The 12,113-nt window shown below is 38.6% G+C and overlaps 1 protein-coding gene and 1 long non-coding RNA gene across 4 annotated transcripts in view; one reads left to right on the forward strand and one right to left on the reverse strand.

Moving 5' to 3' along the window:
• Positions 1-1,412, forward strand: part of TTN (titin) — a 269,746-nt gene extending 268,334 nt beyond the window's left edge. For 2 of the 3 annotated variants that reach the window (XM_032293067.1, XM_032293068.1), the window contains one exon: positions 97-395. In XM_032293067.1, coding sequence (XP_032148958.1) covers positions 97-395 — 299 coding nt within the window. Of the gene's footprint in view, positions 1-96 lie in introns of all 3 variants that reach the window. The other variant, XM_032293069.1, reaches the window with a different exon arrangement.
• LOC116561245 lies at positions 654-5,612 on the reverse strand. The gene is made up of 2 exons (XR_004273347.1): positions 4,182-5,612; positions 654-3,137 (listed from the first exon to the last, which is right to left on the reverse strand). It is a non-coding gene; the product is annotated as an uncharacterized LOC116561245 (long non-coding RNA).
• Between the last annotated feature and the right edge of the window lie 6,501 nt (positions 5,613-12,113).

Raw genomic sequence — 12,113 nt, forward strand, 5'->3', positions numbered from 1 at the left:
GTGGCATGGTGTAGTCTTTAGTATACGCAATTCAGTAGAAAGCAAATCTTTATTTTTTCAGTGATCCTAAGACTTTTTTGTCATTGTTCCATAAAGGAATTCCGCCTAAAATTGAAGCTCTTCCATCTGATATCAGCATTGATGAAGGCAAAGTTTTAACCGTAGCCTGTGCTTTCACGGGTGAGCCTACCCCAGAAGTAACATGGTCCTGTGGTGGAAGAAAAATTCACAATCAAGAACAACAGGGGAGGTTCCACATTGAAAACACAGATGACCTGACAACCCTGATCATCATGGACGTACAGAAACAAGATGGTGGACTTTATACCCTGAGTTTAGGGAATGAATTTGGATCTGACTCTGCCACTGTGAATATACATATTCGATCCATTTAAGAGGGCCTGTGCCCTTATACTCTACATTCATCCTTAACTTTTCGCAAACATTTCACATGGACTAATCTTTCTGATCTGTAAATATTTAAAGAAAAAAAGTAGTTTTGTATCAACCTAAATGAGTCAAACTTCAAAAATATTCATTTCAACCTTTTCATAATTGTTGACCTAAGAATATTATACATTTGCTAGTGACATGTACATACTGTATATAGCCGGATTAACGGTTATAAAGTTTTGTACCATTTATTTTATGACATTTTACAATGTAACTTTTGAAACTAACTGTTGGTAGGAGAAAGTTTCTTATGGAACGAATACCCTGCTCAACATTTAATCAATCTTTGTGCCTCAACATACTGTTGATGTCTAAGTATGCCTCAGTGGGTTGAGAAATTCCCCACTGAAGATGTCCTATCCACCTAAAAGAGGATGATGCTGTGCATATCACTTGATATATGCACCAATACCTATTGAATCAGAAATGTAAGGCATTGGTGATGTTTGCATTTACCCTCCTGTAAGCAACACTTTAACGTCTTACATTTTCTCTGATGATGTCACACGAAATTATCATGACAAATATTACCAGAGCAAAGTGCAACGGCCAACACTTTGTTCGCTCCTTTTACACTGTCTCTGACATAAAGAGTGCCTGGATAGCTTGGAAAAGTAACATCTCCTGGCCATCCCTTCATTTAACCAAGCTATTCAAGTATTCCTATGCCAGAGCAGTGTCAGCTCTTGGAGGTCCCAGGGTGCAGCCAACGCCTTCGTGTGGTAGTTCTAAATTTTAATTGCACCTGAAAAACCTGGGCACCTAAGCAATGAGCCACAGCAAAAATTAAAGAACAACAACAAATAAAGCTGTCGTTAAATTTAAAACAACAATATTACTAACTGCCCACAATGTCAATTTGATGTAGTTCTTTTCATGCAAGTATAAATTCAGTTGTTAGTTATAATTGTTGGACCTCTTGAGATAGTAACAACAAAATAAAGCAAGCTATCTGCACCTCAAAATGTGTGGTTGGTTGTTTTCTGTGAAATTCCAGGGTGGGAAAGTATGTACCTTCGTGTATCACAAAAACAATCATAGATAGATAAGGCAACTCAAGTTCAAAACAGCCCATGCTAATAAGTTTTTTTAAGAAAATGTTTAAATTATTGTGTTAGATATATTCAGCAATTTTGTTTTAAAAGCCTAGATATAGTTCTTGTGGGTATATTTATACCCAAAACTTTATCTTCTAAATATGTCAAGAAAAATATTTTAAGACAGCTGATTCAACTCAGAATCAGCTGTGATTCAATATCTTTGAGGGATTTTGAACATCTACAATTCACAATCCTTTGTGCCAAACACCACAGGGAACAATACAAAGATGATTAACATGGTACACAGATCCTGTCCCTCAAAGAGCATAGTGACCAGAAAATGACAACTTCAGGGAAAATGTCCCATTGTACAACTGAATCCATATTGACTACTGCAGCTCCAAACTGAGACAGAACAAATAAAGGACCTCAGAACTAAAGAACTTTCTTATTACCAAATCTAAATCAATTGTTTTAAAAGCATGGTAGAATTACACCATATGGAAGATTGACACTATTTTAAATTGTGTCATTCTACTATGCTTTTTAAACAACCGATCTAGATTCAGCAATAAAATAATGCAAAAAATATCTGCATTTGTCCACTTCAATTTGCTAATCATAAGCCTATGATGTTATTTGCCTAAATTGACCTCCTTGATGTAGGTACAGGTGACCAAACCTGAAGCAAATGTACTGTCAATTTTCATTCTCCAGAGGAAGATTTTGAGTCTTCATTAACTTATTCAGCAAGTTTTCTATGTTAAGTCAGATTCCCTAAAAGCAGAGCCTGAGACAGGTATTCTTGTCTCAGTAAGTCTTTGAGGGATTATTACTCTCAGGGAAAAAGGGCATGGAGCAGCCAGCAGATAGGGCAGAGGAAGAAAACTGAGCAAAAATGTGGTCTCAGCAGAAACCTCAGCCAGATCTCACAGGGAGCTTCAATTGTACCACAAAGCTGGTTCCCTCTAGGAGCAAGAAGGCTGACCCTTGGTACCCCCTTACCAACTAGTCAATGGCTACAGTCTATAAGCTGAGGAGCTGATGAGGGATGGAAGAGGGAACTAACCTTCCCAAGTGAAGAGGAGTGCCTGTTGGCCAGGACAATTCTCTGTGGACTAGGGCAGCCAAACAGTCAATACTCAAGAAATGGATGGAAGAACACATTCCCTGGGGCATCTGAACAATGCCAAAGGAACCCACTACATCATCTTACAATGTTAAATGCCTATTCTTACCTTAAAATGAGAGGCAGGACTGGCTAGGTAATGCCTAAGGATGATTCCAGCCATAACACGCTAGTATTCTCACATATCCTATCCATGGCTATACAGTCTGCATTGATGAGAATTCCAAAACCAAAGACAGGATTTTGCACTTTCTGCAGTTGCAGCTCCCAGGCTCTGAGATCAAATTTTGGCCTCGGGAGGTGGGGAGGTGGGGAGGTGGGGAGGTAGGGCAATCTGCCCAGTGAAGGACAGCAGTGCTAAAGGCAAAGTTTTACTTACTTTTGTGCCTTACCGAAAGCCCACTGTCTCTGAAAGCAGCACGGTGTGGCCACATGGACACACTGGGGAAGTCAGAGGCACTCCAACAGAACGGCAAGAAGACCCTTTCCAGGCTCCTCAATCTTCTAGGAATTCCCTGCAAAAGACAGCATGTCCAAAAGTCAGGATTCCAAACATGAAACTCATGATTATCCTGAGATTGTTAGTGATCCACAAGGTCCCTGAGACTATGTCTATTTTTTAGATTTTATTTACAAAGATGCCAGTGATTTTTAAAGTTTAAGAAATGCTGTCCTACATGTATCTAAGAGGTAGCAGCCTAGATAGATAAAATTTATGAAAATAGACTGGCCCATGGGTTTTTATTCGAAGTTATAAGAAGTGAAAGTTTGTTCTTGTGCTTTTTGGTATCTCTGAGTCAGTATTTCACTATCTCCATTCCTTAGGATGCCTTTTCGTTCCCGCTAAAAAGAGGCAATGATGAACTCTACTATTGAAACCCCTACAAAGGTTCGATGCTCAGAATTTCCTTTCCTTCTACATCCAGGAGAGACTACTGCCAATGGACCTTGTGGTTCCTGAACCAGTAGAGCCTCAAGGATGAATACTTCTTGCTATATGCAATAGGTACAAATTCTCTAAGTTATGTAAGTCTCCGGGAATGTTGAGGCGACTCTGTTGGACACTAGTCTCAGCCTTATGAAGAGATGTGGTACATGAATGAATGCAGTTGTTTGGTGTCAGCTGCCAGTTCTGAGACCATCATAACCAACTTCTAGCTTTTAGTCAGATGAGGGACACGAATATTACTCGTTCTCCGACTTGCCAAGAAACTTGGCACACAGGCATAAGGCAGGCCAGCTGTTCCCCTTTCACTTCCACTTCCTGCCACAACCCAAAGAAGCCAGAGAGGAGGGATACCACCAGACCCATCAGGCCAAGACCAGGTCGGAGGCTGAGATGCTTTGTCCTAAAAAACTGAAGGACCACTAAGGGGACGAGAATGAGACCCGTAATGAATATAACTACTGGAAGGAAGGCTCAAAATAGAGAATACTGAGATGCAGGGTCTTTGAATAACATGCCCAGAGTCACATGGCTAGCAATTGAGCTAGAACAAGAGGCCAGGTCTGTTTATCAGTGTTGTCTTTCTACCCCTTTATAACACCAAAAACCAAACATGTTGGAAGGTGAGCAGGCAAAAGACAGTGCTTGCTTAGGGAGAAGAGGGCTCTGTTCCACTTTGAGCATCATTGTAGTTCCAGGGCAGGGTCAACAGCAACAGGTCACTTCCTGTAAAAAAAAGAAAGAAAAAAGGCCCCTCATTTCTAGTGTAGGGAATTCTTCTCAGAATGCTCAGGCCAGAGATGCTGAACCCATAACTGGCATCTACAATAGTCAGGAAATAGGGTGCTTACCTGACCAGTGTGTCAGGTGAAGGGACAGCGATGGGAAATCTTCCCAGAAACTATGCTACTAGGCCCTACAGTATTTACAGAAAAGAATCATTTCATCACTGCAGGAAGAAAGTATCGTAGCAAAACAATCTGCCTAATTCTTGGTGGGGGTTGAGACAGAGGGAAGCAGGCTGAGTGTTCTTGGAATATTTAAGACACGGGACTGATTATAGCCACTATAAGGTTTCTGAGTGCTGGGTATTGTATAGAAATTATTCCAGGGAACTTGGAGGATTTGGCTTTATTCTTTGCAGTCTGACACTGGGATGAGCAAATTTCTTATTTAAAGGGAAACAGCTTTCTCTTTCAGAGAATTCTCAAAGGTATCTATAAAGAAGTATCCTTACAAGTACTGTGCTTCTTATTCTTAATACATAAAGCAGTTGAGAGAAGACACTGAAAGAGCACTGCCTTCAGTCCAGTGACCATTCTTTGAGCCGTTTTCTCTTTCCCCATCTCAGGGAAGAGCGGAATTTTGTGGTGATGGCAGTTGTCTCCTTCACATCTGCTCCAGATCAGGAACTCACTGCAGCTATTAATCTGCTGATGTGAGCATGTAGTACTAGCTTCATTTTCCAACCCTGCATAAAAATGTCACAACTTAAGTCACAAAACCAGAGAGAAGCAAAAGGCAGGGTATGTGGAGGTCTACAGTTACCCTAATATCACCTCCAGTAGTGCTTCTCAAACTTTAAAGTGTGTAGGAATCACCGAAAAAACTTGTGAAAATGCAGAATTTAGCTCAGCAGATCTGGGGTGGGGAGCCTGAGATTCTGCATTTCTAACAAGCTCCCAGGTGAAGCCAATGCTGATCCTCAGACCATTCTAATAAGGACCTCTTTGGCCTTTCTGACTGCTAGATGATGGACACAAACTTTAGTGAGACAGGTATATAAAAGAGATAGATCTATATCTATCTATATACACATACAAACACATACACACACCTCTACCTCTTCTAAAATACAACAATCAGAATTGAGAGTTTCCACCCAGCTCAATGGTTCACAATGTTGGGTACCCACTGGAATTGCTGAAAAGCTTTTTAAAAATGGGGTGGGCATGGTGGCTCACACCTGTAATCCCAGCACTTTGGGAGGCCAAGGCAGGTGAATCACCTGAAGTCGGGAGTTCAAGACCAGCATGACCAACATGGAGAAACCCCATCTCTACTAAAAATACAAAATTAGCCAGCTGTGTTAGTGCATGCCTGTAATCGCAGCTACTCAGGAGGCTGAGGCAGGAGAATCACTGGAACCTGGGAGGCAAAATTTGCAGTGAGCCAAGATTGTGCCACTGCACTCCAGCCTGGGCAACAGGAGCAAAACTCCGTCTAAAAAAACAAACAAACAAACAAAAACTGCTGATTGGGTCCCACTCTTCCCCTGAGAGGTGTTACTATAATTAGTCTGCATCAACCTACCCATCAACTTAGAAAGTTTAAATCCACCCTGGGAGGGCAGGGGTTCTTTTGTTTCTTTTTTTTTTTTGAGACAGGGTCTCACTGTTGCCCAGACTGGAGTGCAGTGGTGCAATTACAGTTCACTGCAGCCTCAACCTCATGTACTCAAGCAATCCCTGCACCTCAACCTCCCGAGTAACTGGGGACTACAAGCATGCACCACTATGTCCACCTTTTCTTTTGGAGAGATGAGGTTTCACTAGGTTGCCCAGGCTGGTTTTGAACTCCTGAGCTCAAGCAATCTGCCCATCTCTGCCTCCCAAAGTGCTGAGATTCTAGGCGTAAATCACTCTGCCACTGACTACACTCTGGGAGTTTCTAACATGCAGCCAAGGTAGAGAAATCCTGATCTAAACAAGTAAGGTGATGCACTGTAGGCTTTCATTTTAGAGGTTAATTATCACCACTACTATCTTTTCTCACATCACAACACTAATCTTAAAATAGCCAACCAGCTTTCACATTTAAATGTGTGGCAAACCAGTCATCTTTTTAAAAAGCAAAGTGTTATGTTTCCTCAAACTTTCAAAACATACTGTATTTAAATTTCTCTCAGTGGCATGGCAAATTTATTAAACATTTTCCCCCATACTGTTCACATCACTCAGTTTTATTGAATTTATAAAATTACTACAATATTTTCAACAAGCAGAATTTTTATAACAAAAATATAGAGTACACACCTTTTGGAATTTGGAAAAGAAAAAAATACTCACAAAGTAAGCATACATATATTTTTAAATAAAGTTTATTTTCCCCTGGGCATAGAAATCCAATTCTGAAACTGTTTGAAAATTAAAGTGTTTAGTTATATCAATCAAAATCCATATTTGCTATTAGATTTCTAAGTTAATTTAGAGACTAGCTGTTTAAATCAATTCTATTACTTCCAATTTTTTAACTTCTAAAGTTACAAATTTTTCACTTAAATATCCATAACTACTGTTGCAAGAATTTTTCTGTGTGTTTATATATTTCATGTATATGTGTGTATATATACACATATAATATATATATATATATACACACACACACACATACACATAACTAGCCCAAAATAAAGACATTTAAAAGGCAAAAAAAATTCATGTGCTTATGTCTCTAATAATATTTAAACACACAAAGAAAATGCTATTTTAACAGCAATCATTCTACTTTCTAATGCTCCCTTACTTATGTTTAGGTTAAAACAACAGTTGGTGTGCAAATGTGAATGATAAATACCATTCAACTAGTTAAATTTAAAAAGTGAAAATTTTGGAAAGCCAATTATAATTAAGACAGTCAATGTATATAAACTATTAAATAATAAAGCAGTTTTAAGTTCACTCAAGAAATAGAAAGCAAAAAAATAATTAGAAAGCAAAGATAAATACTAGCAACATAGCACTTAGTGAGTGGTTAATGAATATTAACTGAAAAAAAATTTTTTAAGAGGTAAATAAATGTATAAACAACTCTAAATTAAATGGTTAACAGCCCCCCCTGAACTCACCGCCATTCCCAAGTGATTGTTTTCTTTTATGTTATTATATAATATAGAAATAGTAAGGTGGCCATTTTGGGGAACTCTATAATCATCTGTCAAAAACTGGAGAAAAGATAAAGTGAATAAAAGAAAAGTAGAAAGAATGAGAAAAGTTCATATGACTTTTTTTGGCTAATTGTAGATAATATTGGAAAGCTCTTAGAAATTTACTAACATTGAACCATGATTTCCATAAAAGCTCTTCAGAGCAAGTAGAAAGGAAAGATTGAAAAATTACACAGAATTCTGAAAACCAGAGGGCAAGAAAACTCAAAAGTAAGTCATATTCTCTAGAGCAAGACACTAATGGACTTGAACTATTAAAAACATCATCTAAGACTATATCCACTGCTGTCACACTCCCATAATCCCAAAAGGAAAAAAAAAACCAAAAACCTGCAGGAGTCAAATCCCCAAAAGTGGCAAATGGCAACATTATGGTAGAGGAAGCCATATAGTACCAAAAAAAGAGAAAGAATGTTATAAGACCAAAAACTGATAAGTTATCGTCACATTTTGCTAGGCTTCCTGACTACAGTCATCTTTAAGGACACTGTGTGAACATGGCCTGATTCAAAATAGCAAGAAAGAAAAACTGCAATCTGTACCTTTTCCTCCTCAAAGGTCGTGGCCTACAGCAACCAAACATGGCAAGGAGAAGGAAGGGCAACTCATCTCTCTAAGGAGGTTTGCCACTAAAGCAAAACCACAAATGAACTCAAACTCTTCTCTCCAGTGATGACTAAAGGCGATCAAAACACAAAAGGTGATAGGTAAAGCACTCATATGCTACTGAATTTCACTTACCTAAACTAGTACCTTTAAAAAAAAAAAAAAAAAAAAAAGAGTATTGGCACTTTTTTTTTCCTGAGCACCATGTCAAGGTTGCAAGGGTCTTTAAATTCATGAAGGCACTACTAATAAGTGAAGGATGTATGTTACTTATATATACATATGCACTTAGCCTGAATAAAGACATGACAGGCTGTTTGTCCCCATTTATTTTTGCCCAATTTGTCCCCATTTTTAATGTATGAACTTAAAGTTCACCCTAGTTGGATAATGAAAACAGAAAACGGAATCAATTATAAGTTGTTCAACTTTGCTTATTGTGAGTAGCTAAAAACATGTACAATCTAGCAAAGTTATACAAAGTCAGAACATACCCACTGCCCTATATTCTTGATGATAGTTACCCCTACCACCATTCCCCACACCCTCTTAGGAAGCCATGCAGACATCATTCATCAAGTAGGTAGGGATTCTCTGCTAATCCTAGCTGCAAAATCAGTCTTAAAATTAGCCACAATTAGTTAAAAAAATAAAAAAAGAAAAAGAAAAAACAGGCAGTTTGCTATCCATGGTCATGATGCGAAACCACAGTAGGTGTGTGTAATTTTACTACACACTTTTCTCTAGCCAACCACTGCAAAGCAAGAATAAAAATGAATAAGCTAAATGAGGGTTGTATTCTAAAGCCTCCCCAAGATGAGGCACCATGGCAAGAGGCTATGGGCAATCACCTGTGGATGCCAATTCTGAAGGCATGCTGAATCACTTGGATAACCCAGCAACCCCTCGCAACCACAGACACCACCAGAATAGGGCATAATATAGAAAAGTTCTATTGAATTCAAGTACAGAGTTTAATTCTGGTGGTAATATTTAAAAGATACTCATTTTATGCTCATTTACCATATGAATTTGTCAAATGAAGATCTTTAATTACATGGACATGTATATATTGTGTGACCAAAAAAAAAAAATACTCAAGTAAAGGTCATAAAGCTACTTCCTTCTTTGGTACCAGCTGTATCATAAAAATGTGCCTGTAATCCCAGTACTTTGAAAAGCCAAGGCAGGCAGATCCCTTGAGCCCAGAAATTTGAAACCAGCCTTGGCAGCATGGCAAAATCCTGATGTTACAAAAATACAAAACTTAGCCAGGAGTGGTGGTGCATGTCTGTAGTCCCAGTTATTCAGGAGGCTGAGGTAAGAGGATCATTTGAGCCTGGGAGGTCGAGGCTGCAGTGAGCTGAGGTCACGCCACTATACTCCAGCCTGGGTGAAAGAGTGAGACCCTGTCTCAGAAAAAAAAAAGTGATAGTAGTAAAAATAATAATGATAGTAAACAATAGCTAACACTTATTCAACACACACTATGTACTGTACCTGCTTTTTATGAAATGATTCCTCTAATCCTCACAACCCTATGAGGTAGGTAATACAGCAAAACCATATGAATTAAAAATCACTATAATGACTTATAAATTAATAATAAAGAAATTTTATTTTCTACATACTATTAGAATTTAAATCTAGACTTCCAGTGAAACATGACAAACCAACCACATGAATTTATTTCCTCTACCTCCAAACCACTAAAAAGACATTAAAGGAATATAAATGGTATTAATCTACAAAGAGAACAGACTACGAAGCCATGAGATTTCAACAAAGTTTACACAGATTAAAAACCAGGAAGAAGTGTGATACCTAACCTAGCAGAGTGGAGAAGTTAAAGCCTAAGTACCCAAAAGGGAGAAGCCGAACAACACACCCCACCAAATCTGTAGTAAGTTCAGCACTTGGAAGCACTAGGTATTGCAGAAGATGGGAGTGAGGTATAGGGCTGAAATTAGGACTAGAAGTCTGTATAAACAGCAACTGGACCCCAGGTCCTCTCCCCCACTCTCCACAGCCAGCCAACTCCCCATCCCCAACCTCCACTGACAGGAAAAACTTAACCTGAGGGTCGGCAGCCAGAGGAGGACTCGGGGAGTAGAACAGGTGGGCATGAGACTGGCTGAAGATAGAAGGATTAAGTAAAAGCCATCATATAAACCTTGGAGTAATGAGCTCTCTTTTCTTACCCTACTACCAGGACCTAGTTTTCTAGAGAAACTGAATGGCCCCAAAGACAAGACCTCCACTGAAATTTAGGGGACCCCAAAAGAAAGGGCCAACTCTCTACCTGATGGCACTTAAAACAACTTATAAACCCTGCCCACACATAAAGACCTATGACATTAGCTTTTTAACACATGACTAATATAAGTAGATAATCTCCATCTAAGAAAGGCTTCAGAATGAAAGAGCCCAAAACAAATAAATAGAAAACAGAATCATGGTGAGAGAGGGGGAAAACCATGCAAGAAACAGGAAAGACATAAGAAAAAAATCTTAATTTTATCTTCAGGAAGATATGGAGAAACATTTAATCTATAAAATAAAAATAGGTTTTTATGAAATAACAGAAAACAGATTTCTTAGAAATTAAAATATATATAAAGAAAATTCAACAAAGAGCTGGAGGATAACAAAAAGAACAAAGATAATATAACTTAAGAAACAACTAGAGAGAAAAAGCTTTTTTACTTAGAGGAGGTCCAACTCTGGGAGGTCCAACATTCAAATAAAAGAAATTCTAGATAGAGCAAAGAAAATGGAAGAGAGGAAATTGTCAGAAAGATAATACACACACCAAAAAAACCCAGTACTGACGAAAACAAATCTCTAAACTGAAAGATTCCACCAAGTCAAGTACCTAACAAGATGAATGAATAAAGACCCACATATCATTATGAAACATCAGAAGTAATGAGAAGTTCCTGAAAGCTTACGGAGTATAAAAACAAATCCCAGGTAAATGAACGGTATCACAATTCTCACAGAAAAACTAAATGCCGTTAAGACAATGAAGTGTTGCCTTTAAAATTCTGAGGGAATGTTATTTTCCAGACTCCAAACTACCAATCAAGAGTAGAGACGTTTTGAGACCTATAAAGCCTTAAAATCTTTACTTTCCATCCACCTTTTCTTAGGAAGTTACTAGTTGATGAGCTTTGCAAAAAAAAAAAAAAAAAAAGTCACAAGATCCACAACAGAAGATCTAATATGAGACTGAAAAAACAAAGGGAGTTTCAGAATAACTGCTGAGCCATGGAACAGGCCTGAAGGGCAACAGTACAAATGGCAGATGAAGGACTGTGGAAGAAATGTCCCTAAAGGATGACAAAATGATTTCGAAAACTTTTTAAAACAAAGGGAATTGGTAGTTTATCTGATGTTTTTCAGCACTGAAGCCTTGGATAGTCTTTGTGACAGGTACATTAAAAACTAAGGAAATGGCCAGGCGCGGTGGCTCACGCCTGTAATCCCAGCACTTTGGGAGGCCGAGGCGGGTGGATCACAAGGTCAAGAGATCAAGACCATCCTGGTCAACATGGTGAAACCCCGTCTCTACTAAAAATACAAAAAATTAGCTGGGCATGGTGGTGTGTGCCCGTAATCCCAGCTACTCAGGAGGCTGAGGCAGGAGAATTGCCTGAACCCAGGAGGTGGAGGTTGCGGTGAGCCGAGATCGCGCCATTGCACTCCAGCCTGGGTAACGTGAGTGAAACTCCATCTCAAAAAAAAAAAAACAACTAAGGAAATTTGAAAATCAGACAATACCAGCCTCAGGAAAAATAACATTCTAGTAAAAAGGAAATTATGATAGTTAACCATGTGGTACATCAGTGAACAACATTTATGTCTATCTAACAAGAAGTTTGTTATAACAAAACGTTGTGTGAATATAAATCTATTTTGGGAGAGGTGGGAGAAGAAAAATGGGGAGGTGGAGATTTTACGTAAAGTAAATCCTACCTACCATAAAAGGCA

This window comes from Sapajus apella, unplaced genomic scaffold (assembly GCF_009761245.1).
Source record: "Sapajus apella isolate SASKATOON/1434 unplaced genomic scaffold, GSC_monkey_1.0 scaffold28, whole genome shotgun sequence".
In the NCBI taxonomy this organism is placed as follows: domain Eukaryota; kingdom Metazoa; phylum Chordata; class Mammalia; order Primates; family Cebidae; genus Sapajus; species Sapajus apella.